At 40.1% G+C, this 27,631-nt stretch overlaps 1 protein-coding gene across 14 annotated transcripts in view; it reads right to left on the reverse strand.

Moving 5' to 3' along the window:
• Positions 1-27,119, reverse strand: part of ANO5 (anoctamin 5) — a 60,695-nt gene extending 33,576 nt beyond the window's left edge. For 2 of the 14 annotated variants that reach the window (XM_074885298.1, XM_074885303.1), the window contains exons 1-5: positions 26,916-27,117; positions 15,439-15,483; positions 12,649-12,719; positions 5,991-6,038; positions 598-642 (exon numbers count right to left, since the gene is read on the reverse strand). In XM_074885298.1, the coding sequence (XP_074741399.1) occupies positions 598-642; positions 5,991-6,038; positions 12,649-12,719; positions 15,439-15,483; positions 26,916-27,069 (363 nt within the window). In that variant the 5' untranslated portion in view covers positions 27,070-27,117. Of the gene's footprint in view, positions 1-597; positions 643-5,990; positions 6,039-12,648; positions 12,720-15,438; positions 15,484-26,915 lie in introns of all 14 variants that reach the window. The other 12 variants (XM_074885297.1, XM_074885296.1, XM_074885305.1 and 9 more) reach the window with 12 other exon arrangements.
• Positions 27,120-27,631: the final 512 nt, after the last annotated feature.

Genomic DNA, 27,631 nt, shown 5'->3' on the forward strand with positions numbered 1-27,631 from the left:
AACAGGGCAATTAGTATTCTAAATTGATCTATTAAAGGTCATATTTTCATTTATCAGCATGCTAGAATGTTGTAATAACAACATTCATCTTTTTCACTGATTAGACTACAGTAATTAATATTAAGCATATAAAGACCATTACCTCACTCTCCTAGGGAAGTTAACATAATATTAGCTAAAATTATTTATTATCATATCAATATTCAGCTTTACCAAATTCTTTACAAGACTAGAGGTTCATACAGCAAAGTGCTCTCCATAGAAGCTAATAATCTGGTCTAAATTTAACTCCATGCTAAGGAAGGTGGTTGCTGGTTTTTTTTTAACCTCACCCATCAGCAGAATTGTGTTTATAAATGACTGAATCGGGTTTTCATTTTGTTAGAGTAGGAAGAAAAAAGCATAATTCAGAGGGATACGTCTCTGTCTTCTCCCTCTTAAGCCATGCAAGGACGCGCGTGAAAAATATTCTGTGCTTTCTCAGAGTACTTCATAAATGTGAACCTTGCTCCCAGTTAACAAAAGGCATCACACAGTGAAGCATGTTATTACTGCAGCCATCCAAGCCACTTGCAGTATCATTCATCACTGTTTTACCCTGAGACGTCGCTTCAGGAACAGATTAAATCTCCTTCCACTCTGCTGGAATAACCAACAAGTAGTTAGCAAGCCCACTGCTCCTCTCCAAAACCCAAACCAACTGCTTCGAGCACATACCCCCAGCTAGAGTTAGTGAGAAATCTGTGTCCTTCAGAAACACAGGAAATGCTTCCAACTATGAGAAAGACACAAGCATCTCCAAACAGTATGACTATAATGTCTTTTTTATTCAAGGCAAAGCTGTGCTGGCATTCATTTTGATAACAAACTCAAGTATTTTAAAATAATGACTCCTAAATGCTAATTGCAATCATTTGGATACTTAAGCAGACTTTAAAAGAGGAACAATGAGAAAGTTTCTTTGAATGTAATGCAAAGACAACAAAACAAGCACTGGCTAATGAACACAGAATGCATGTTTCTGCCACGCTCATGTTAGGCTGAACCCACTGGGACATAAAAAGACAAATGACACCCATGTAATTCCAGAGCTGACAAAATTACAAGCAATAATACCCAAATATTCCAGGACATTATCTTCAAACAGGCTCAAATTTAGTTTTTAAAAAAAATTTAAAATCCCTATTGTTCCACAGTGTTATACAGCTTTATGCCCCTGCGCTAGATACCCTGGTAACTGCTGTAACCAAACAGTAGCCTACTGGGACCATCCGTTCATTCTGGAGAATTCCTGTATTCCTGAAGCTACTCTCACCTTTGGGGAGCTACAAATCACTTGGTTGTTTCCCTTCTTGAGAAATATTTACAGCTGATCAATTAATGTAGACTACTTTGTAAGAATTGAAGTCAGTACAAACTACCTCCAAAAACATTTTGCTTCCAAATGCAGTATGTAATCACGTAAGACTAAGAGGTTCACAAAAATCATGGAATCCAAGAGAAAAAATACAAACCGCATTTTCCTGTTCTATTTTGTGCTTACAGGTTACATTTTTTTTGTAAATATAATTCTGACTACAAAGAAATTGCAACTGTTTAGACGTTAATCTGATAGTTTATAGAACCACACCAACATCTAAATTGTATCAACAATACTGTAATTATTCAGCATTACATTAAGTAAACCGCAAAGTGCAGTCTAACAACTTACAACATTGCGAAGCGGTCTAAAAGCAGACTGCCCCAACCACTCATCAAAAAAAGATACGAGACCGTGCAAGCACAGACATTGTCCTAGTGATCTAACAAAATCCATATACACACACAAAAAAAAAAAAAAAAAAAAAAAAAAAAAAAATCAATATTTACTTTAAAAAAAGCTCCTGCCAAAGGGGTGTCCCAAATTCTTTGGGTAGCACAAGTATAATTAGATCATTCTATACAATTGAAGTAATATTTTATCTTTAGTGCCATCAAAGTTTGCTCATTTTCTAAGATGTATCAGAATTCTGCTCAGTCATTAAAGGTCTGACCATCAATGTAAGAACATGCAGTAGTCATCGTTGGATCTGCTTTGAGGAGGGGAATACTTACCACTTCTCTCTCCTTCTATACATAGGATTATTCATCACAGATCGTGACAGGGCTACTTACTAAACCCATAAATTATTCCTTTCTGTTTCGTTGCATTTGGATTTCACGAGAAGAACATGATCAGTCTTGCATATTCATGCAATTCCATGCATAAATGTGCACTCACAGGTTTAAAATATATAAAATGTTAGTAATTTGCATTGGTTGCATCAGTGAATTATAAAACATTACGGATTAGTACATCTTATTTCTTAACAGCTCTTTCCAGAACTATATTGAAATTAATTGATCTTACACAACCTATAGTTATTAAATGAAGTTACACCTCATCAGAGCAGACATTCTGTGACGTCCACCTTCTGGAATACAAGTAACCAAATTAACATTTCCCAATGCAGCACAGATAGCAACCAGAAGCTTTTGAATAACTGAATAATACCCAATGAGGAACTACAGAGGAGATGTAGCCAGCCTCTTCCCTGAGGCGTTATGGTCAAAACACAAGAGGCAACAGCCACAAGTTGCTGCAAGGGAAATTCCTACTGGATTGAGGGTGTGGTTGAGCAGGAACAAGTACAACAGGTTGCTCAGAGAGATTGCATCACCTCCATCCTCAAACAGCTTGGCCAAGCAAGGCCCTGATCCAAGACTGAAATCAGCCTTGCCTTGAGTAGGAGGTTGGTTGAGGAAACCTCCAGAGGTCCCTTCCAATCGTATGTCATTCTATGCAATGGTGTTACTGCACGTGTTTAGCATTTACCAGTGCTTCCAAAAGCTGGATAAATCCACCAGCTACCAAGCAAGCTTACAAAAACTACTTGTTCGAAAACAAATACTCCCTTCCTATTTTCCTGTAGTAACTTTCCAGTTTTAAAATTCTCTGTAATAACGAAGTGACTTCACAGCCTGCACACAGATCTGCTAATTGAACACTCTAATGGTCTATCATAAAGAGCTAAATTTTTCATGTACCTACATAAGTGCAAACTTACTGGATTCATACGGCATTGTATTAATATTCCTAGGTATCCCATAATCATTACCTTCTGTCTAGACATCCACTGGAGGTCAGGGTATCGGAGCACATCCAACCAAACAACCCTCCAAGTACCTGGACTTGCAATCCTCGTGTTAGACACGAACTAAAGCCCACCCGTAGAAAATCCTGACTCAAATAGGACAGGTTACAGGAAAAACCAAGATGTCAGTGTGGAAATAAATAAAGCATAGCTTAAGACAAAGGAAGGCTGTGACACCCCACGTTCATTTCTGCCCAAACTGGTTTGGGTGAAGTGTGTAAATGGTGGCTGGTGGTCGCACGCTACATTCCAATCCATCACAGCTCTCCCGCAGGTGGCTCAGAGACGCTTCTCCAGGGCCAAAGCAAACAGGTCAGTCACCGCAAAGAGGAGAGGGAGAGCGAGCTGCTGGATGTGCCATCAACCACTAAACATGGTAACAGGAAGGGCTTCGGAAAAACAATTTTGGACTGAAGCTGAGGGACAGAGACTCTGGTAAACATTTCCATGGTCTTGCTCACCCACCAAAGCGCAGAGACAGCTGACCTTGGTCAGTATAGTCAGCTAGCCCTCTGTGGTCTAACAATATCACAGTACCTGAAAAGCAAATATATTTTGCACATTATACCTGAGTGACTTAATCCTGCGTATTTTCACAGGACTCAGGGATTTGTCTTTCTAGTCATCCACCTACCAGGAAATTTCTGTCCTTACAGGCCGCTTAGCGCAGCTCTCTCTCCTTGCAGGCAATGGAGCTTCCTCCAAATATACCTTGCTACTGGATATCCTAGCCCTCCCCATGTCCATACTTCAAAGACAGAGGAACTTCTCCTAGAGCAATACTTTTCAGATTAATATTCAGTCAGAAAACTCCAAGTTTCTTAGGGGCCTACAATCAGAAACACCCTGCCCCAATTCAACTGCCCAGACTTCAAGGTTTCACAAGTGTCCAACCTCACAGCACTGGCACTGCGGGTTCAGACCTCAGCAGCCTTCCCCTTCTTCTTTCTGTATCTCAGAGTGAGAAGGTGGTTTAGAGCAGCAACTTCAGTAACAAAGCAGTAACTAACACTAATGTGAGATGGAGGAACCCAAAACATTAGCTTCACTACAGTTACAGCACAGTGAAGAAACTCTGGCTATGACTAACAGGTATGCTGAGAAGTTATGTTAATAACGTGATCCCCATCAGCACATCTAAGAATTATATTATCATAGTCCTACATTACCAGACAAGAAAACTGCCCAAAATTACAAAATAAAATTGATTTGCAACATCTAGCTTGCTTACAAGATACAGTCTACAAACCAAATATTTATTTACTGCATACCAAACCAAAATGTCATTACAAAGCTATTAGTTAATTTATGAATTAACAATTCACTGCAGAAAAATTTTCTAAATACAGAAATGGACAAAAATATAAGGGTTTGAAAGCTGAATCAAAATACAAGAAAAGCCTCCATAATTGAAAGGGTAAGAAACATTCAATGGCTTAAAAACAAAATTACCACTCTCACTTAGATCTCCAGTTTGCACAGAATATTTATATACCTCTCCTTTTCACCAAATTAAACATGCTTACAGCTATAGGAAAAACACGATGATTTAAGTGCCGCTATGCTAATTGTAACTGTTCGATAAAATTTATTTCCAAAAGCAAAAAAGCTCCTGGAAACGCATGTACACAACATATGCAAATATAAAGGCACTCTACTGAAAATCAAAAAGGCAAATTCCCGGTTTATGTGCAGTAAACTCTGTTCCCATTATACCAGAGATCCCCTTTGCATGAAGTTCTCTTCAATATTCTTCCTTGAAGGAATCCACGCAACTGAAGTGCTTACCCACTTCAAAGAAGTGTATTAACAACACTCTTACCACCACACATTTCAATTTCCAGTTACGCTTCATGCAGGCTGCAAAGTTGCATACAAAACTAGAACCCTTCCCATTCAAAGAAACACAAAACCCCACATATTTCTTGTAGCTAAAACTTGCAAGCTACTTTTTCCTCCCCTTACCGTAATTGTGTTTCAATTTTGAACCACATTAAAATCTTAAACCTTGAAAACATGCATTTCAAAGCAGTTTAAGACACCAAGGTATTTGCACTAAAATTTAAATGCGCAGAAAAAGCCTCTCTGGATAAAAGAGCACATTAAACAAGAATAGAACAAAGAAAAATAAAAAGTATGCTAAGAGAGCATATGTGTTAATGTAAGACACCAGAGCCCAATGTAAGCAAGCAGACAGTTTTAATATCCTCAGCATGTACTTCTTCAGTTATCTCAAATAATTTTTTGTAATTTTTTCTCCATAAAAGAATAATAGATGTTTTAATTTTTCTGATATATTTGACAATTGTCTCATCTGCAAATTTCAGTGAGTGGATATTTTGAGCCTTTCCTTATTATTTACTACAGTAAGATAAAAAAGGCAACACATTTCAAGTTCTGTCAGTGTTTGTTGCTCTTTAAAACATCTTAAAGTATCATGCTGACTCACAGAGCCCTCCAGATTATCATGATAAAAAGGAATCCCACATTTGTTAATAACACCATAGTCAGAATACATCCTATAGCCCATCAAACCAAAACAATAATAAAAAGCAAACTTTCCAGTTTTCTCACCAATCTTAACTTTTCAATTTTGCCTATTATCCTTTCAATTTCCTTGAATTTATCATTTAAACCATCACTAGGAATAAACACAAAAAACACATTCATTTTTATAAGCTAGGAAAAAAAAATCTTTTTGGAAGGATGGCTTCCTTGAAACTGGAAAATTTTCTGCTGAGGGACTTTTTGGCATATGGTAATAGAAGACGCCACACAGATTCATGCAAGGAAGCATGAATATTGCTTACTGCTTACCACTTGATGTTCAGGGATGAGTAAAGTAGTCTCAGTGCTGTTTAGGCCCTGCCAGTGGCATCATGGGAAAAACATAATGTTGTTAGCGATGATGCAAAGGATGCTTCAAAATAAAAGGCTATTTCAGAAGAAACAGTGTAGCTTCTAGTTTAAGTTGCTGAAAAGCTATTCTGAGTGATAGATTTTCAGTCTAGACAAAGTTCAAACAAACCTGTACTTCCTCAGATGAGCTGGGTTTCTAGCCTATGCCACTGACTTTTACATGGCCCATATTGATTTTTAAATATTAACACCCGCTTTTAATAAGAGATATACATTTCCATTATAAAACATAAAGTCTGAACAACTTGGCACAGATTACAAGCTGATGAAGAACAACTTTTAATAGTACTTTTTCTTATATTAATATCAAAGAGAAAACATGTGTAGCGTAGATGGCTGTGCTTCCAGTCAGAACAAATGTGACACCCCTTACTGAGCTATTTTTGCAATACAAACTGAAATTATACCATGTGTGCTGAACAGAAACAAATGCTAAGAGACAAATCATTAATCTCATAGTGCAGACAAGGCAAACTGGTGGCAGTAATTGCAGTTATTACGCCTAACGAGACTGGCAAGGGCTTCTCAGCTTCAGTTCTGATCCACGCCTGGTGAGGCCCTACCCTGATTTTAACTGTACCGATCTGGGTGCTCACTATTTTCCTGTATGTGGGCCTGGCGGGCGCTGCAACGTCCTCTGGCCAGGCTCCACTCAGGGAGGGCAGGAACACCAACTGCAGAGGACTCTGCACAGCACAGCTATCCTACAGACACATCCATACGTAAGCTACCTGGGCCCTGGCCCACAACTGTGTGATTGCATGAGCAAAGGATTTTGAGATCAGGCTTCGCTATTGGAATGAATAATGGTTTGCAACACCTAAGCTGGTTTGCAATATCCAGTTCTGTTAGTCAATAATTTCTCACACTCGTCTTTTGTTTTGCTTCTGAAAACAGATTACAGGTTTAAACAGTGCAACCAAATATTGCGAGCGCATTATGAAAATATGACAGTTCTCTATGGAATTAAATTAACTTTCAACAGAAGCAGAATACTAACTTCATTTCATTATTCTATCATCATTTATTGGTTTAGAGTTGTAATATTTCAAGAAGTGTATTTTCCCAAATTCAATTTTCATAAAGTACTGTCTATGATTTTTTAAATTAGAAATGAATATTTTTCACTTTTATTATAATTTTCCTTGAGAGAAACCACCCAGGTCCATTCCTGTAATTTTGTGAAAACACACATGCTATATTTTTGTTCCTGTTTACGTTGCAAGTAATACATGCACACATCTGTACATTCTTTCTTAATGATGCCATCTCGGAGTATTTGCCTAGCTAAATGAGATAAAAATGCCCTTTTCAGAACTCAAACACAGAAAGATTGATCTGGTTATTGGCAAGGAATCCACATGAGAAACAGTGCAAATATAAATAGCTACACTGAGCTCTCACCCTAAAATAGTCTGAACTGGGTTTAAAAGTCTAATCCTCACGTCACTGATGCTACTGGAAAAACCTGCACTATTTGTAGAGAACTAAGGGCTGAGACGCTTAAGCAGAGAGTTCTTCTCTAATTATACACTGAAAATATATGCCTGTAAAGTACTGTACAGATTTGACATCAATGAAAGTGCAGCCTTTGCTTTTTATTGCTGTCCTAAAGCTCCTGACCTCTCTGTTGCACACCTTGCCCCCCCATCCAAGCTGTCACCCTTCCATCTGCTTTTCTTCCACCTCTCCATCCCATATGCCTCCCTCCCACAGCTTCCCATCTCCTCCATGATTAGATGTAAATACCCACCAGTCCTCATATGCTGGCCACACTGCTTCACTCCAAGATAACATTTTAATACATTCAGTGAAACACTTAACTGTGAGATGGAGACACACAGCTGGCAGAGTCCTCTGCGTATTCCTAGGCATTTTGTTAAGTCCTGTTAACCTAGAGAACTCAATACACCAGTCTGAAATTAATCCGCTCAAGTCATGGGGGTTAACTATTGTAAAAATGGTGATCAAACCTTCTCCTGCACATTTAAAGTGTAAGAACTCCTGTAGAGAAGACACCACTTTTTCATTATACGTCAAAATCTACGTACAGCACAAAGGGGCTCCAATCTTGATAACACATGACGCCCGAGAACCAACCAGTGTTTTCAGAAATACTCAAATAATCCAGCTTTCCTGAGATGAAAACCAAGAATGGCAGTGGTGGCAGCAGTGTTGGGCTGGTCCTTCATACTTTGGAATCCACTCTCCTAAGTCTTTAACGCTCTCTCACCCCAAAACATCCCTCAGATTGTGTTTTGTAGTTATACTTGAAAATACAAGTATACAAAAAAACTTTTTTGTATTTCCTTCTAGATTTTGAAACTGATTTGGTCTGTCTTGACAATATTAATAATGGTATTTTATGTATCTATTTGAAAACCCACTGGTCTGAATCAAAAAATAAACAAGCATGAAAAGTAGTGTCCATTGTAATGGATTTCTTCAGAAAAAAAAAAAAAAATCAATTCATTTGGAACTCCTGCAGCTCTCAAAAAGAATAATCTATGTGTCATATCCCTAATTTTCATTAAATGCATTGCTTTAATACATTTGATGGAGCTCTGCCAATTTACTTCTGCTAACCTGACTTAAATAAAGACAGCTTGTTCTGAGATTTTCTCACCATCAAGTTACAATACGGAAAATCCTGATGAACAGGATTTTTTAGTGAGCATTTCACTGGTGTGAAATTAACAGGAAAGGTGAAAATTTATTATGTAACTGTGCAAAATTAATTCCTACCTTTGCACAGCTAGAATAGGGCACAATCCTGCAGCTTTACTTAGAGTAGTGCAGCCATCTGCCTTTTATGAGGGTGAAAAACTCAGGGCCCACATACATACAAAGCAAACATTTTAAGTTACTTCATACTTCTTAATTGGAGTAGCAGACAGACAAACAGTCCTCTGTATACACCTCTTACAGATGTCAATAAACTACAAACTAGTCATTCAACCTTCCACAAAATCTGTACTGATTTTACAATTATCCCACTTGAATGGCCTAAAATGTTACTATCAGTAAACTTAATACAAACTCCATTTTTTAACCTTTCTTCCAATCTTGAATTCTTTAACTGATCACCTTTCCTCTTAAGAATAGGAACACTATTTTGTCAACAGGCCTCATCCTCATTTACTTTCTAACTCGAACAACTAATTGTAATCACTGAACAGAAATGCACCGTGCTATCAAAACAGAATTGAGCCATTATGTATTTTTCTAGCAGGCTCTCTGCATAAATATAAAGCACAGAGGAAAAACAGATTCTCAGGTTTTATTTCATTCATTTTTCAATTTGCTTGAAAGAACTTTCAGAGGCATTTATGTATTTCTTGGAACAGGAACTCCATAAAGAGTGATTCAAGTAGATTCTACATAGAGACTCAATTAGGACAGCTGCCTATCCCTAAAAGAAGTGACTGTCTGCGAATTACTGATTTAGCAATTACATGATTTGAAGCAGTTCCCATTGCAGCACCTATCTGAAAATATCTCTATCATATCCTTTCGGTTTTTTCCCCTCTCCAGTCTGCTGTTTGCTGAAAGCATCTCCTTGCCTCCCTGCATGACAAAGCATCTGGAAATGATTCATCCTATAAGGCTTGTAATACGAAAAGCTGTTGAACTCCAAGTGATCTTGTTTCTTTTGTCCTTGTGGGAGATTAAAAGAAGAAAAACAAGGAGACTCAACATCAATCAGATAAAAAAAAGAAAAAAAACAGGGTAAAATAGGCAAGAAGCAGCGGATTACAGCACAAAATGCAAAATCATGACGAAGGACCAAATGCACCATTGACTGGAGACTCAATTGATTTTTGAGTCCCAGACTTCACCTGACTTTTGTAAATATGTTGTCAGGCTTCACTACAGACTGTTTTTCACTTTTGGGTGTTTTTTTTTTTTTTTTTACTTGCATCATTCCTTATGTCCAAATCACATATTTCTTTACAGAATACAAAAGAAAAAAAAATACTGCTGAATTATGGATAGGTAATGTTTTGTGCTCTCCATATTTGAATCTAGATTTCCTTTGGTCTCTCCTCTGTTGCTAAATCAACAATAAGGTCCTAGCTTTTTCTCCCTACTGCTGAGCAGAAGGATACTGTTACTGTATGTTATGTTTCTTCTCTTCCAAAAGAAAAGACAGCCTGAGCATAATGAAGTTGTGACCTGAATGTAAATTCATTTAGCACTTTCCCAATGTTTTTTTTATGAATGAATTCCATTTCTGTTTTAAAATTACTTTACTTATATTGTTTTAAGACTTACAAGTGTTCATATTTTCCAACTGCAGCAACAAAGTAAAGTATGTGGTTAAGTAACAAGATTACCAACCTACCACTGGAGTAAAATCATAAAAACAGAGAAATGTGCTCTCTGACAAAACAAGAACAAAGCATGTTGACCTGAGCTCAGAAGGGTCTTGGTGAAAAGAGGAGAAACCACAGCTTGTCTTTCATGCTGGGATACATGACCCTGCTCAGTTCCTATGGGAATGCATCAAGGACGACAAAAGGCAGCCTAGCAAAGAACTGAAGGAAGATAAATTCTTCCAGTTTACAGAGAAGAAAACCGAAGTTGTGACAACACATAAGATTAGCATTATACGAAAAAAATTCATGGCTGTCTCACTGTTGGAATGAATTCATGGAAAAAACTTTAAGGATAGACTTAACCTGAATATCTAGGACGTTAATCAATCAAGAACTAAGCCTGTCCTGGTTGCTAAGAGTGTGATACTGGACAAGAAGATGCATAGAAAGCAAAAATCAGATAAATTAAGAGTGTATTAGGGGACATAGGGTAGGATAATACAAAAGCACAGAAAAGTACTAACTTAAATGTAAGCAAATATCAGATAATGAGCTGGTCTGGAGAATCAAACAATCTAGAGCCAAATAAGCTGTCTCTTCTTAGAGCGAGAGAGGAAAATAACAGAACAATAAACCTCAAGTCATCAAGTCAACTACAGACTAATATTGTTAATATAACAAAACTTTGTGATATTTAAGAACTAACTATGAAGAAAGGTAATTATGTAAGTAACATGCATGAGTAGAAAACAAGAGAAAAGGCAGTATGAAGTTACCAGTGAGAGATTAAGAGAGTAACCAGATACATTTTTCATGGGACCCTACCTCCCAGACAAGAAAGTGCTGAAGACCAAAACCTCCTCTCCCACCCCATCATCATTCACCCTTCAAACCAGGTTCAAGTCCCATGTCTCTACACCTATACCGCACGTGCGTCACACCCCTTCTCCCACGTTTCCTGCCTTTTCCTACATCCTAAGTGAATTCTTTCAAGCTTCGGTGAAACGGGTCATCTCCACCTACTCAGAGACACTCAAAAGGAACTCAGAATCAGCTTCAGACTCTGACGCTTATCATGGTATGCTGATTCATATGGTATAATTAGAGACTGTATCTGCCCAGGGTTCAGCGAAGTATTTGCTATGGCTGTTGATTGAAAATTTTCCTGGAGAAAAAGATTACTACAACTCCAACAGATTCAGAAAGTAGCAAGGTGAACATACTAACAATTTTTAAGACGGAACTGGTAGATTTATGAAAACACATAGATGATATGGTTGCATGCACTAGCAACATGAAGATCTGTGTAATCTAGGAAGCATTTCTGAGTTCTGTCTTCACATGACCATCTCCAAATTTGCCTCTTAGGAGGTGAGGAAAATGTTTTACTCTTAAGAAGTTCAAGAGAACAGCTACAGTTTTCCAACACTCAATTCAATAGACATCATTTCTGATGAGCACTCATGGCCAGTATGAGACTATTTCAACAGAGCAACTATTTCTTTTCCTATCTAAAACTCTTCCTATCTTCCTCTAAGGATATAATAACCATAATAAAGAAATTGGACAATAGAAATTAAAATTAAATACCGATTTCAAGAATGCATACTTTCAATATTCTCTCTAAATCTGTTTCTTAACTGAATAGTAACCACACACTGCTATCTACTTAAGATACTGTGTACTGTACTTATTAAGCAATGAGGTACTGTGAGAAAATGAATAGCTGCTGATGCTTTTCATATTGCACATGTTGCAAGAAAGCGATATAACTCAAATCTTCATTTGTGCTGCACTGTCAAAAAGTTCCTAGAGTAGAGGAATCCAAGAGTGCCTTGAGTTCCCTATCCAGCCAGCAACGTAATACGCAGCATAAAACAAAGTGTTGGGTTTGTGCAGAAGCATTATGTTTTTTCCAATTGCCAAATCTTTAAATGATCATGTGATTCTTATTTCAAGACTGATACTGGAAACACTGTTAAGCCCATGCTGTTTTCTACTACCACTGTGTTGTAGTACTAACACTGATAAGTCTCTTGTAAGACTCACTGAGTATCACTGTTACAGTCATGGTTTTGCTCCTTCAAAACACTAAAGGAAAAAAATGTTTACGAGGATAAAAAAGGAGGTATAAGACAATCTAATAAGAAATATAATTTTTAAAACTAAATCTCTCTTTCACAGCAACTGTTCCTCTTCCTACCATGCAAGTTAAGACCATCAGAACTGTACCTTACCTCAGAGCTGCTTGGGACTTCTGACTCTGCAGTTGAAGTAGTTTCACATAAAGGTCCATTGCATTCTTCCCCTAAGGAACAATGAAAGTGAGATACATTCACATAAATACATTATTTTAAAATATTATTGTATCTGAAAATGATGTGAACCTTGAAGGCATGGAGCTATGAACAAACAAAAGGAAAAACTGGAAAATAATACTCAGCTACATAAAATCTTCAATAATTGTTCTCTGAAGGGGAAAAAACGCTGTGAGACACAATATACTCAGTCTGTACTACCTGGGTGTAACCTTGCAGTCACAGAAACATATTTTTAACTGTGACAAACAAAAATCTGTCAGTATCATGTATCTTTCTTGTCTCAAATGTCTGCTAGGTTACTGTCTATGAAGGTCTCACAGCCAGAGCTTCGCTGCTTCAGTTATGAAAATTCAGTTATCTCTGGGGTTGCTTGCCATAAATTGAATTAGGTTTTTTGTTGCTAAGGGATTAATGGTGCACAACCTCAAGATTACAGATGCCCACATAATGGACATATGACAACAGGATCAAGAATAGTAGTATCAACTGAAATTACCAAGCTGCTTCTTGTTTTAAAAAACAAACAAACAAAAAAAACCCCTTCATTTTAACAACGGTATTGAACTCCAACATGACTTTCCTGCAAATACAGTCAGTTCACCAAGGACACTGTTACTTAAATGTTAACATTACAGGGAAAAATCACATTGAGTACCTTCAGATCCCTAAGTCATACTGAGATGTTGGCTGGGTTTGTGGCTCTGAACCTACTCTCTCACCAGTTTCCTCTGGATAGGAATTCAGAGCCCATAAGCCAGACTCCTGCTCCAAGAAGTTTTTCTAAATAACCATCTCTGCTGATTCAACAGACAGAGCAGTCTCCTAAATGAGGCATCTAAGTAACTCCACCACTAATGGAAAAGCGTAAGTGGTTTTGAAAACAGCTCATCACAATCTAGAGAAGGCATCTAATAATGGTGCCCCTTTCTTCCAAAAAGAGGGATTCACCTACTCCTTTCTCCATCAAGGATATATTGCTGGGTATAGGTTAGACTGCACAGACTGACTAGCACATATCAGACTGGTCCACTGTCAAGACAACTACAGTTAGATTATTCCTACCAATAAAACCAACCTACTTCTTTTTTTTTTTGGTAACCTGCAAATATTTGATGACAAAATTGCATCCAGGCAGGATATAAACTAGTTCTTTGAAAACCTATAATAAGCTACTTAAGTACAGCTTGAAAGCATTTTGTTTCCTGTAATTTTTTCCTTTGTCTAAGTTCACTTACAGAAAACGGTCTCTGTAATTTATAATTGTACCTGCAATGAGAAACTGGACAATGGAATATAATGGTATGTAACATATAATGAATACGTTTCTGAATGCTAAGACAAAGTTGTCATACGCTATTCTGCTAAAGCAAATTACGCCTGCAAAAACTGTATTAGTAGATACAATCTGAACACTTAAGTTCTACTTGTGTCACTCATAGAAAGGTGTTTTCATATGCTGATACAAGCGTGGAAACCAGCTTCAAGTCATCTCCTAAAAGTTAGTGTGAGAGTACATAATTTGGGATCATTCTTCCTACCCAAATACAACAAAATTGCTCCAGGGACTAGGCTGTAAAACAGAAGAACAAACACAGAAAGGTTTACAGGAACAGCTTCAGCCCAGAACTGAATTCAGTTCACCTCCCAACACAGCACAAGCATTCAACGTTCAACAAATAGCACATAATAGGAGAATATCGTAATAAGAACACATAAGTTTTGACTCAAAAAACAGTAACTTATCAAAATAATCAGATTAATTTATGTGAGAAACTGTTTCTGCAAGAATATTCCTAAGGAGAGGCTCTACCTTCATATAGGCTGGCTCTAAGCTTAAGCAAACTCAGCCCCTCTCAGGAGAGCAGACCACAGCCTGATGAAAGGAAGGGAGCAGCACCACCACACTCGGCTGCCTGCCCTGTCCACAGCCCTGGGAAGCAGGTCGCTGCAGCTTTGGCTGAAGGTAGCGAGCCCAGGGCCCAGGAGCAGAAAGCCCAAACATTTCATCACACAACCCTCCATGGCAGGAAAATCCTTGTCCCTGGAGCAGTAACATTCAATTTGCCTATGCTGCCGAGAGGACTTGAACTGATTCCACAGCATACGACAACAGCTTTGGTGTTTGTTTTTTCTGGATTACCCTTCCTGTAGTTGTGAAAGTTTAACCTCAGGAACAAGCACAATTCAGAGTTCTACATTTTAAATGCTCTGCCAGTACCACAGCTGATTACTTATGCAACTTGTAGAAGGAAATCCTCTTGGTATCTCTGATCCAGGGGAAAAAAAAACTCAGTAACGCTAGAGCAGCACACAAGAAGGCAAAAAGACAATGCAAAACATTTATTAACTGAGAAGTACAACATACTTAATACATTCACACCTTGAAAAAAACATAAACAGGCTCCTGAGCAGGAGTAGTACAAGAAACGCACGTCCAAGTCATGTAGGAAGGTGTAAAGGAGCCGCAACCCAGAACTGCAACAAGCACCAGGAATGGAGATGCCCAATGAGTTCTTAGCCCAGAGAGCTGCCCACAGATAGCTAAGAATTGACTTGCAAATCACATTGCAAAAAGCCTGGTTCATATGCGATATCAATGACTCATATAAACTTAAGTCTGGTTTCCAAGAGGCCCCTGGCAGAAAAAAAAAAGGACAGAGGACACACACAAACGAGAGGAAGGCGTAACGCTGGTTAGTACAATACCTTCTGACCGCGTTGACTTGAACTTGGTGAGAACCGCAATGTCATCTTTAAAAGGAAAAAACACTTCAGTAAGAAGCAGAAGTAAAATCCACTTTTAACATGAAACCATTTAACAATGCCCCTCTGCCCTTTACAACACAGCCACTGTATCCCACAAAAGAATAAGCCCTGGAAACCAGAGACTCTAACCCAGACAGAAAGCACAGAGCAGGTTCCTCTTAAAACACCAACATTCCCCTTTTTGTCCAGGTACCTTATTTGGCAACACAAACAAGGATGCCACTTTCCTGTATCTGCAGCAGGGAGAACAATAACAGTTTTCTGCTAGCCAAGAAAACACCTTCAAAATTCTTCAAGAAATTACAATTTCCTATCTAAAGATGGGAGTCAACCAACAATATTCTGATGAAACCATCATATTTAAGGGAATGGCCTTATTCTTCAACACTAGACATGCTATTGTATGTAAACAGATCTAGAAACGTCTACACATCAACAACAACGAGGACATCTACTAAACATAAGTGGCTTTTCAACAGAAATTTTTTTTTTTTTTTTAACAAATTGCAGTCACTTCTTGCAATTTTTTTATTAAGAATTAACTCCAGAACAATGCTATGACTACTAAAATGACACAGAGCTGTGTGGTGCAGTTGACACCCTGGAGGGAAGGGATATGCCATCCAGAGGGACCTGGAGAGATAGACCTGTGCAAACCTCATGAAGTTCAGCAAGGCCAAGTGCAAGGTCCTGCACATGGGTCGGGGCAATCCCAAGCACAAATACAGGCTGGGTGATGAGTGGATTGAGAGCAGTCCCACAGAGAAGGACTTGGGGGTATTAGTGGATAGAAAATTGACTATGAGCCAGCAACATGCGCTTGCAGCTCAGAAAGCCAACTGTGTCCTGGGCTGCATCAAGAGAAGTGTAGCCAGCAGGTGAAGGGAGGGGATTCTCCGCCTCCACTCCACTCTTGTGAGACCCCCCCCTGCAGTGCTGTGTCCAGCTCTGGGGGCACCAACATCAGAAGGACATGGATCTGCTCGAGCAGGTCCAGAGGAGGCCACAAAGATGATCAGGGGGCTGGAGCACCTCCCCTGGGAGGACAGGCTGAGAGAGTTGGGGGTGTTCAGCTGGAGAACAGAAGGCTCTGGAGAGACCTTAGAGTGGCCTTCCAGAACTTAAAGGGGCTACAGGAAAGATGGGGAGGGACTCTTGATCAGGAAGTGCAGGGATAGGATGAGGGGTAACAGTGTTGAACTGAACAAGGGTAGATTTAGATTAGAAGTAAGGAAGAAATTCTTTACTGTGAGGGTGGCGAGACACTGGCACAGGTTGCCCAGAAAAGCTGTGGCTACCCCCTCCCTGGAAGGGTTCAAGGCCAGACTGGACGGGGCTTTGGGCAACCTGGGCTAGTGGAAGGTGTCCCTGCCCATGGCAAGGGGCTTGGAACTAGACAATCTTTAAGATCCCTTCCAACCCAAATCATTCTATGATTCTATGAACTCATTAAAACTATTTCAGAAATATATAATTTTACTACTTATTCAAATCACTGGCCTTTCATGGGCATGCACATATCCTAGCTGAAAGAAATGCCTCTTTCCCAATGTAACCGTCGTCTCCAACGGCCTTACAGTTCTGCAGACATCTATTTGTAACTCCTTAAACATGGGTGTCTTGGGAGTTTACACATTACTGGAAATAAGTAAGATTCACATGGCCTATAATTTTGCAGTATTAACATATGCTGTCTCAAACTACACCCTACCGCAGGGCAACCTACTCATCAAAACTTTTGGTATGCCACCCCTAAGAATTACAGACCATTGCAATTACATACCCGGATGATCAGATCAACAGTAATCCAAAACAGCTCTCAGAAACAACATTTAGAACAGAACATTTAGAACAACATTTAGAACAGGACTAGCGATGTATCCCTCTGCACCAAAAAATGAGCTGCATGTTCTCTGGGAGAAGCACAACCTGCCACAGGCCATGTCCTGGTCACAACAGCTGTGCCTCGACTGGGCAGATAAAAGGTCCAGGACACAGGCCCAACCACAGGACTGCTCACTCAATGTAATTATTAGTGCACTTGGTGGAACAGTTTTTGGCTTCTAGCACTTTCCCAGACAGAGCAGAAACACACTCTGGAGGACACCACAGGCCAGGTTCTGGCCTTCAAAACAGCATGGAGAAGTCTGCCTGGCTTGGGCAAGGAGGGAGTGTAGCGATATGGACACGGCCAGAGTGTGCTACTTGTCCTCGAAGGCCAATGAAAAAATCCTCGGCTTTTTTTAATTACTAGCACAGGCACAGCCAGGGATGCTCTAGCTCTTTAACTGTACCTAACCAGCAATCTCCCTGGAAGATAATGATCTTTGTCACTTCAGCATCCCCAGTAAACTGGGGTCTGCTGGCAGATGGGAAGAAAAAAGCTTGGCCCATGATGCTGCACTCAAGGTACAGCTGGGCACAGAGCAGCTGGCATGTAGATGCCGCAGTCTGGCGCAGCTCAGAGCAACTCTGCGTCAGAAAACAGAGCACGAGAAGGCATTTACATTTTCCTTTCTTTCAACTTCTAACACCCTGATTCATCTGCACCAAGTAGAGCTCTTGGTAGACATGTTTTACCAGTAAAAATGTTAACATATTAGGTGCTTCTAAAGCCAAGTGGCAGCTGAACAGACATTTTTAGGGATCAAAATTTTATTTTTGCTACTAAAACTATAAAATCATCTGCACTTGCACACTTAAGACCTCTGACAGAGCTATTCCAAAGGCAAAGTCAGAGCCAGGATTCTCAGGCAGTTGTTGATAAACTTTATTGTTTAACAGCAGTAAGACAGTATTACTACTGGTCCTGCTATTGCTTTCTGCATTGTTTCCAAAATACTGCTTCCATTTATTTCCACAATTTTCTTAGACACAGTAACAGCATCCATTTCAGTCAACAAAACCAAGCAGGTAAAAAGAGCTTTCAGACCTGTCATACTGTTGTGCATATATGTGACACCTTTGGCATGTTTATACACATACATACCCTAGAGTAAAACTTTGATGGTCCAAGTAAAACAAACAAACAAAAAAACCCCCAAACAAACAAAAAAACTAATCCCAAAACTTACATTGCAGTTGTTATGAGGTAGCTGCTTTGTACTACAAAGAAAATTCCTAGTATTCATCTTTACCAAGCAACGAAAGAAAATTTTATTCTTAGATGTCTTCAGTTACCATCTTAATAAAGCCCTGATATTATTCAGTAATCTGGCCTGTCTGACAGAAAAGAGAAATCAATTTAAGACATGATTATTTATCACTAAATCAATGTGCTATTTACAGAAGTGTGTCCTTTGCTCCCAAAAGATCACCATGGGATTACTGCTGTAGTGGGATCTACTCCGACTGATTTCCATCTTTGATAAGGAGTCTGAATCAGCACTGAGTCACTAACAAAAATATGTACCAAACAAAGACTTCTCCAGAATAAGTAAGCTTCATAATGACTATTTTAAGTGCTTCCATATCTAAGAAAAAAATAGCTTTAAAATGACTTAACTGAATTTATGTGTATATTGACCATATTCTCCCAGATCTGGATGACTGAGTTGTCTAGGGGAACTGAGGACCCACCTAGTTCTTACTGGCTCCCAAGCAAGTAAAATAAGTGTTATTACTTCATCTGGCATTGTTGGAAGAGTAGTAACTGCACTGCTGAGCCAAAGGTTCTATCTCAAGATTATGTTTGAAGTGGTGGTTCATGCACACTCAGGGCTGCTCCTAAAAATTTAAACCTATTTCTTAACAGCGAAAATATTAAATTCTCAGTAAATCCAAGAAAAATTATTGGGAACATTTTAACAGAATTTTATGATTCCCTTAAAAAAAGGATTGCATTCAAGTATAGGCTGCTTCATGGATATATTAATTTTCAGCATGTGTTTTATTATTAAACAAGCAAATCCAGAGAACAGGTATCTATCAACACCTCCGAAGTAAAAGAAAAAAATAACTCTTTTAGATTGGCATAAATATATGGAAGACAAATCTCTTCCTAACAATAAGAAAATCTCATTTAGCATTTGGAAAAGACATGAAGTCCTCCGTTCTAATCTCCAGTATAGTAAATAGGTATTTGAAATCAGAACTTGAGGTTTACCCTCAGCTGCCTTCCTTTTAAAGAACCATAAACCCTCCCCTGTTGATTAAAAGGCACTAGGCTAAAAACAGGGCGGGGGGGGGGGGGGGTGAGAAAAAAAGAGTTGTGTAAATCTGTTTTTAGCAAAAAACCACAAGCATAGTGTTGTAACACAGAACTTGAATGGCATTTTGATGTGGTTCAGGCAATAACCATTACCGTATTGTATGTACCAGCATAGACGAGACTCCTATGTGTTCTATGAGCACTGAAGCTAGCACTTACACCTTTCAGGTATCATAATTTTGCAGACTGACACATGTAAACTGATTAATAGGTTTAAATGCAATTAAAAAAATAAAGCCCAGAGCAGTGACAGCTGGATAAAGTCAGGTATTTTAAATTGTGTAGCATTTAGACACATCTAAGTAAGGGGGAATAGGATGGATACACACTACACTCCCATCCTTGTAGAAGAGATCTTCTACAGATACTGGGAGAGAGAAGCGAAACTTGAACAGGGAACTAACGATGGGGAAATAGTGAAAAATGGTGGGAAGAGGTTTAGCATAAACTAGGAACACATATAACTTGTGTTTCATTAAGAACACATATAACTTCACTTTCATTAAGAAAGTAAAAAGCAATACACAAAAAAACTACACCTCAAATTTACTGTCCCCTGGCAGCATTCCTCGGTTTCACACTACCCAGACATTTCATTTCAGATGGCCAACTTCATCCACAAGTTTTTGTTCCTTCTGGTCCTCATGCTCTACCCTAGTTCAATACTATTTTGGTTGTGCTTCCAATGAAATGTGTCATTGGGAATTTTGCTAGTCTGAGTACTTCATTTTCTCATATTAAACAACATAAAAATATACCAGTACAGAAAGACTTTTTATAAACAAATCCATGTTTGTTTGTTTTTTTCTTAAGTATGAGTTTGCAAGACCTAACATTTTCTGTCCAAATGACTTTAAAGACAATGGAGTAACTCTGGAATTTATACACTGACCCCAGAGAGAAACACTTCCTATCAATCAAGAAAATGAGCAGGGCAATGGACCATGGCTCCCATTACTTAAAGAGTTTTTTTCAGCAAGCACCAGTCAATTAACAGGACTGAAGTACACAAAGGCATCCAACTTGCCAACAGCCTCAAAACCACGTCTGCAGGTCATTACTCTTTCGCATGGTATATTTCTAGCACACTATAAATTGTGCAAGCATAGGCTCTCTGATTTCCTACCTGATAGTTAAGAAAACCCTTTTGAATAACAAACCACAGGGCCCTTTCTAATTTAGGGCTAGTGCAGAAAATTAAAGGCCAGCCATCTGCATCACGAGCCCTACCCACATGGCTTGATGGGGTTCTGCCATCTTGCCAAAGGCCTCAGATTTCACATTTACCCTTGGGAGCCTGCTAAGGAAGACAACGGGATCACTTGGGATTCCCAGTTATAAGACCCAGTAATATCTTCACCCAAAGATATTCTCACTTCCTAAAAAAGAGCGTTTAGAACTCCAACTACTGGTCCTCACTGAGAACCAGTGGAGAATGGCTCTGACTGTACTGAAAGACTCCGAAAAACCAACAAGATGAAATACTGAGGTGCTTATATTTTACTGCTATGTGTAAATGAGTGATCCACGTGCACTGGGAAAAAAATAAAAACCAGTAAAACGGTAGCCTAGAATGAAGTCTTGTAACACAAGTAGTATCAAATCTTGGTCTATTCTTAATGGTCAGATCTGTAACAGACTAGTATACCACAAATGCAAACAAAAAACAAGTAGTAGTGAACCACATAACCTGTAGGATCTGTTGAAAATTCCAGATAACAACTGTATAAAGAGAACCTAAGACAATCTGTCTCTTCAACTCTTGGGCACCAGTTACAACTAAAGCAGAAACCTTACGTTAGCAGAAACCCGTGATGAAAACAGGGGCTAAAGAAAGAGACTGAAGGCAGGCCTACAATGCGTGAGAATACGTGCTAACTCTGCCTCGATGGGGTGTGAAACAAGCAATCCAAATGTACACGTGGATGTATTCCAAGTACACAGAACCTTTACTGGATTAGGAGTATTGCAGGTATGGAGCTCAGGTATTCTCTCAGCTGTTCTGGGAAACTACACTTACACACAGATTTTCACGTCACATCCCTTCACCTACCCAAACAGGCAAGTTAAGAATTGTATTATGTTACGTTAAGAGAGGTAATTAGTGCTTACAAAGCATGTCAGCACAATAGCACAAGACAAGAAGTTTCCAGCACTGGTTCAGGCATCCTTGCCTTACTCCGTACATTTTTATCAGCAGCAGCCAGCCAGCCCGCTAGCACACCTTGTCTTGGCATGCAGCAGACTAAAGCAGCCAACACCATCGGTTTAACAGCTGTAAGTTGTTGCAGGAGGCCCTTCAAAGAAAAACACACATATCTAGTATAATCCAAGTAACCAAGTCTCAACCTAGAATCAACTCCTCCCCCACACAATGTTTAACCTCTAAATAATTCCTGACATATTCTTCGGCTTTCTGCAGATAGCCAACACCTCAAAATCCTTCCATAACTATGTTGTAGTTGCAAGAACTACCCTTTGCAATACAGCACAAGGATCTTCCTTCCCCCCCATGCATTTATACACATGAGCATGTGAAAAGCTACTACCAAATATAACGAAATTACTGCTAGATAAGATTACTGCTCTTCAGTTCAACCCCCAGATAACACTAAAAAACTAAGTGGAAAAGTTCACTGCATTATTATCTTACCACTTAACATCTGACACAGCAACTCTCACCACATTTTTGCATTACCTATACCTTCTTAATTACATGTTTATGTTAGGTGACTGTAGTCTCCATGTGTATATACAACTCATTAATTAGTTTATAGATACTAAATATGAAGACAATGGTGTCTGGTTTTCTGTGGGGTTCTTTTACAAAATATCCACCAACAGTTCTCAGCATAATTTTAAAAGCACATTTTCAGTAGCGCCCTTATATCTTATCCTATTTTTCCTTGCATCACAGTAATTATTAATCATTTGTACACAGATGTTAAAGTGCCCTTTCATTTTATGACACAGTTATCTCGTTTCTGTAGACTTTTCCAGAGTGCAAAAACTCACATTTCAACGCAGTTAGAAGTTCTCAACATGTGCTGCTAATGCACGTGTTAAATAAACTCTTGAAAAGCAAATTAACTTTGGATTTTATTCATAAATTGAGAAGAATCAGTTACAAAAACCTTCCGGGGTGCAACATCACATTTGTACACAATTTCACTGACCAGCATCAAAGACTGGAAACTTTCCAGTAGTTATACTGTCAAAATTTTGAATTTTACTCATATCCAAAGCCAGATTTTTATTTAAATAAAAATGAAAATCAAACTCCTGTGAACTGGAAAACCTGCCTTTCGATTAATCCTGTAAACACCCCAGAATAGGACACCACACCAGACAGTACTCAGCTGCAAACTGCCTGCAAGGGAAACCTGGAGAGCCATGGCTCAGCCTTACCCGGCAGCAGGGTTTCAGCTGCTCCCTCAGCCTTTATTTGGCATTCGCAGACCAGACCCTCTGCCCCAGCTGGAACCAAGTCCAGGAAACCTTGTGGAGAAACAGCTGCAGAGCATTTTCTTTCATTTTCTGAGCAAAAAGGTGAAGCTGTGGACACCTCATGAAATAGAGACAAAACCACATTCATCTGGGATGGGCGGGACAGTCACTCAGTTCTTTACCTGGGGGAATTCAACTGTATGCCCAGCTCTCCCAAGCATGGCCTGAACTTCCCACATAATTACTACTGGGTTAAGAAGACATGTGAGAGACTTAATCCCTCCTCTGGAGCTGCTCCACTTTGCTACTCGCAGGGCTGCAGAGAGAGTGACTTTAAGCTCATATGGAGGGTCCTCACCTAAAAGAAAAGCGTTGCAAGTCTCAGTCACCAGTCCAAGACCAAAGCTGTTTTGTGTTTGTTTTTTTTTTTTTTAACCCTGACACAAATCTCTGGATAAAAATCCATATTCAGCAGCTGTGGTGGAATGAGTTTGATGTTTATTTTCTCATTAAAAGCACCACAGCATGTATACAGAAAAGATATATAAGGCAATATTATGCAAGTTGTTGGGATCAGTTCCCAAAAGCAGGCTTTCCTACTACGAACTGGAGTCTTCTGTTAAAAGGAGGTTTACCTTCCGATAACCAACCTGTGTTTACACTGTGCCCCCACAGTGACGCATCGCAGCTAGTAAAGAAATTCCACTTGGAAACTACATGTTGGTTGGTTTAAGGGAGTATTTTCTCCCCTGCCTTTTATATTCTGAACTGTCTAAATTTCTCAGAGCTTTTATTTCATTACCTGGGAATAATCGTTCAAACAGCTTTCACGTTAACAAACCCTTGGCTTCAGCCCTGTGGGAACATGATAACCCATTTCACATTTCCACAAATAGATCAGAAATTACTACATACATTTCTCCAGTAATTACAGACAGCTGTCATTTCCAACAGAGGCCTGTATTTTTATGTTACTAGTATGAACCATAATAATTCTGATTAAATAAGTGAAGTATCATTCTATTAAACAACAGCAGTATTTGGCTGAGGCATTGCAAGAAGCTGACACAATGGCACAGGTACCATTTGCAAGTCACGCCATCGGCTTTTCCCGATGTTTTGCTGCCTTTCTCAGAGGGAACATGAACTAAAGGAGAACCAACCTAAGGAAGTATTCAAAGTTCGATCAGTCTTAGAGCATTTCAGGTTCAAACCATACTCCTGGAAGTTTTGAAAAATGAACCATGTGCATAAAGGCAGTGTATTTCAAACCACTGCAATGGAGCCAATTACGAGTTTCCAGAAGATCCAGAGCCTTGGGGATACATCCCACAACACAGAGACTGCAGCATTATCATTTAATGCTGGAAAAAAAATGCCAAGAGATAGCATAGCCATAAAGAAATATTGCTAACAACATGCTGTGGTCTTCTTCCTCTGATATTTACATTCCAAGTTTGCAATTTCACTTTTCTTAGTTTTTAATATTTGAAGTAAATGCCACACATCTGCCAACAGAAAGCAAAATCACGCACATGAAAATGGAAGTTATTACCTCACGCGGGTATAATTCAACAGGAAGCCAGAAAGCTTCCTTCAAGCTAGCAGTTTTGGCACACGGTCTCCAAACACAGCCTCTGCAAGCTAAACGTTCTGCTGCTGGTAAGGAGTTTTTCACCCCCACAACCTGTTCCTCAGCATTCAAGTTGAATGAAATGCAGTAGTAAACCAGAATTAAATACACACGTACTATCTGAATATGAACACGTGTTTAAGGAAAATAAGTAGCAGATGTTTTTTCTTCTGCTTTGTTCCTACTGACTCACACAGACCCTTCTTGTGCACGTCAGACATCTATAGCTTGGAGCCTCCTTAAGAGGCTATCTGTTTCTTAAAAGCACAAAGCAGATGTTTAGATCTACGAGAAATCCCACTGGCAATATATGCACACTGTTAACTTTTCTAAAGCATCATTTAATGAAGATTTTTTTTAAACCTTGAGAAATTTTTGGACAAGTTAACATAAACTTTAAAAATTATACTCACTTTACCCCATATTCAATTTGTTTCTGTTTTCAAAAAGTGCTTCAAAAAAATGAACTGGTGCAAGATTTTGTATAGACAATTATAAGCTCCTGTATGGTACTGGGAAACCCCCCAAATCTCCTTATATTCAATGTTTATAACTATAAAAAACCCTCAAGACACTCATGGGAAGATTGAATGCTGCGGAATTAAGTTTACAAACCCAGCTTCCAACATCATTCCCTAAGTGGTTGTCGCATATTTTGTAAGTATTTTTTAGTCTCAAGCTACTTCAGAGGAGCAAGGGCTGCTTAGAGCAGCTCAGTCTCAGCTCTTTTCATGGCTCGCAGGCAGCGGGACGGGCAGTGACTCAGGGCTCCCCGCAAGACTGGAAATGCCAATACGGCCAAGGGGCCGTACCACCCATCTGCTCCACTCCCGAGCAAGCCTGCCAGCCCCAGCGGGCTGTCGCAGCCAGGGCAAACGTCTGTCTGACACTCGTGTGGACACCGTGCCTCCCCGTCACTGTAAACAGCTGCTTATGGATACCTTTCATAGTCCTTACCCGTTATTTCTCTGAGACAAGGCTGCCAAAGATTCTCAAAAATCACGATTTTACACTAGCGCTCGAGGAGTTTAAAACGGTATTGTATGTTTTCCTAAAAGAGACAGTGTAGTTAAGCGGGGAGGGAAAGCATACAAGCCAAGCAGCCAGCCCACGAGCTGAGTGGTTCCTTCCTGCTTTAAGATCTTCACTTTTAGCACTGATGGCAAAGCATGACTCCCCAAAATAATTTTTTTTAGGTCAATGTTTTTCTTTAGGTTTTAAATATAGACTCTTTCTGAAAATATCAACATATTATCTTACATCTGACTGTTGATTCACGTTGCCGGGTGAGGTACTGATAAATACAAACTTAGCATTTGCGTCATGTTATTTTACGAAATCACGCTATTACCACATTCATTATAAAAAATTACACTACAAACTGACACGAACTGGAATCTGTAACCTGGCTTCTGCAGAAAAGCAAAGCCCCAGCGCTGACCCACCCGCTCTGCAACAGGGGCAGAGGCCGTACCTGAAGGCGACGGGGCTGGCACATCTGGGATGGAGCGTGGCAGGAGAGGGGCTGCTCGCCCCCCAAAACAAGGGGACCTGGTCTGCTCTGAGCCTGCTCTTCATCACAACCTCAGCTGCTGGCAGTGGCTCATCTCAGCCAGCACCCAGCCAGTGCTCCGTGAAAGGGTCAAAGTTTTCTGTCAGTCAAAGTGATGTTTGCATTTTAAATGTGTTTAAAAATAAATATTAAGGGCTATCTCTAGTATGGGTTCTGAGCAGCGCGCTAGTGTAGGAACTGTTTTGTTTGGGTTTTTCTCCAGGTTTATTTAGGGTTAAAAAAGGCCTAATCAACCTATGCTCAGGCTCATGTAAACGTGTCTGCAGTTCCCAGGGGAAGCCGGAGGATTAAAGCCAGACTCAGGAGGCCTGAAGGAGTCATCCTGAATCAACTCCCCCCTCCCAGACGCCTACCTGCAGAGCCTCGGGAGACAACCAGACCCCCCACAAACCCCTCCAACCACCACCCCCCGGGTCCCGTCTGCTGCCGGGACACTCCGCTCCCTCCCACCCGCGACACTTCCAGGGGAGGAATCCGCGGCCCCACGACCCCCCTCCTCACCCTGACGAGGCAGAACAACGCAGCCACCCTCCTTCCCCCTCACGGTCTCCTACCATCGGCAGACAACGCCATCTCGATGAGAGTCTCATCCCCTTTTTTCCCCAAACGATTCATGGTGGCCGCCTCCTTCTCTCCTCCGCAACCGGGGGATGGGAACCGACGGGAGAAGACGGGGTGAGTCAGGGGCTGGGCTGCCGCCCCATACATGCGCACTGTCCGCAGAGGCGGAGCGCGGGAAGGCGGGGGGGGGACCGGAGGAGGGAGGGGGACACCGGGGGCCGGCACCGACCGGGCGCGGTGCCCGCCCGGGGGCGGCCGACGGGCGGGGAACCCGCCCGTCGGCCGCCCCCGGGCGGGCACCGCGCCCGAGGGAAGGGCTTTGCCCCGCTAAGATTGCCATTAACCCCCCCCCTTTTTTTTTTATCCCCACTACGTAGTGCAATTTTATTTGCCCGTTTAGATATGGGAAAGAGTTTGTCGTCTTTTTTTTTTTCCCCTGTCTGCATCTTTTTTAATAGTTGATCTTTCATGAGAGAACTGGGAAAAGACCAGTGGGATAAAGGAATATTCCCCGCCGTGGGGGTCAGTGTCGTGGCTTAATGCTGGCTGGCAACTAAGTCCCACACAGTCCCCAGCTTACTCTGTCACAGTGCGATGGGGGGAGAATCGGAAGGATTCAGAAAACTCGTGGATTTGTATAAAGACAGTTTAATAATTTAAAAAAAAACAAAACAAAACAAAACAAAAAACCAACAGGAAAATAAAACCC

The sequence above is a fragment of the Strix uralensis genome, chromosome 15 (genome assembly GCF_047716275.1).
Source record: "Strix uralensis isolate ZFMK-TIS-50842 chromosome 15, bStrUra1, whole genome shotgun sequence".
Taxonomy (NCBI): Eukaryota; Metazoa; Chordata; class Aves; order Strigiformes; family Strigidae; genus Strix; species Strix uralensis.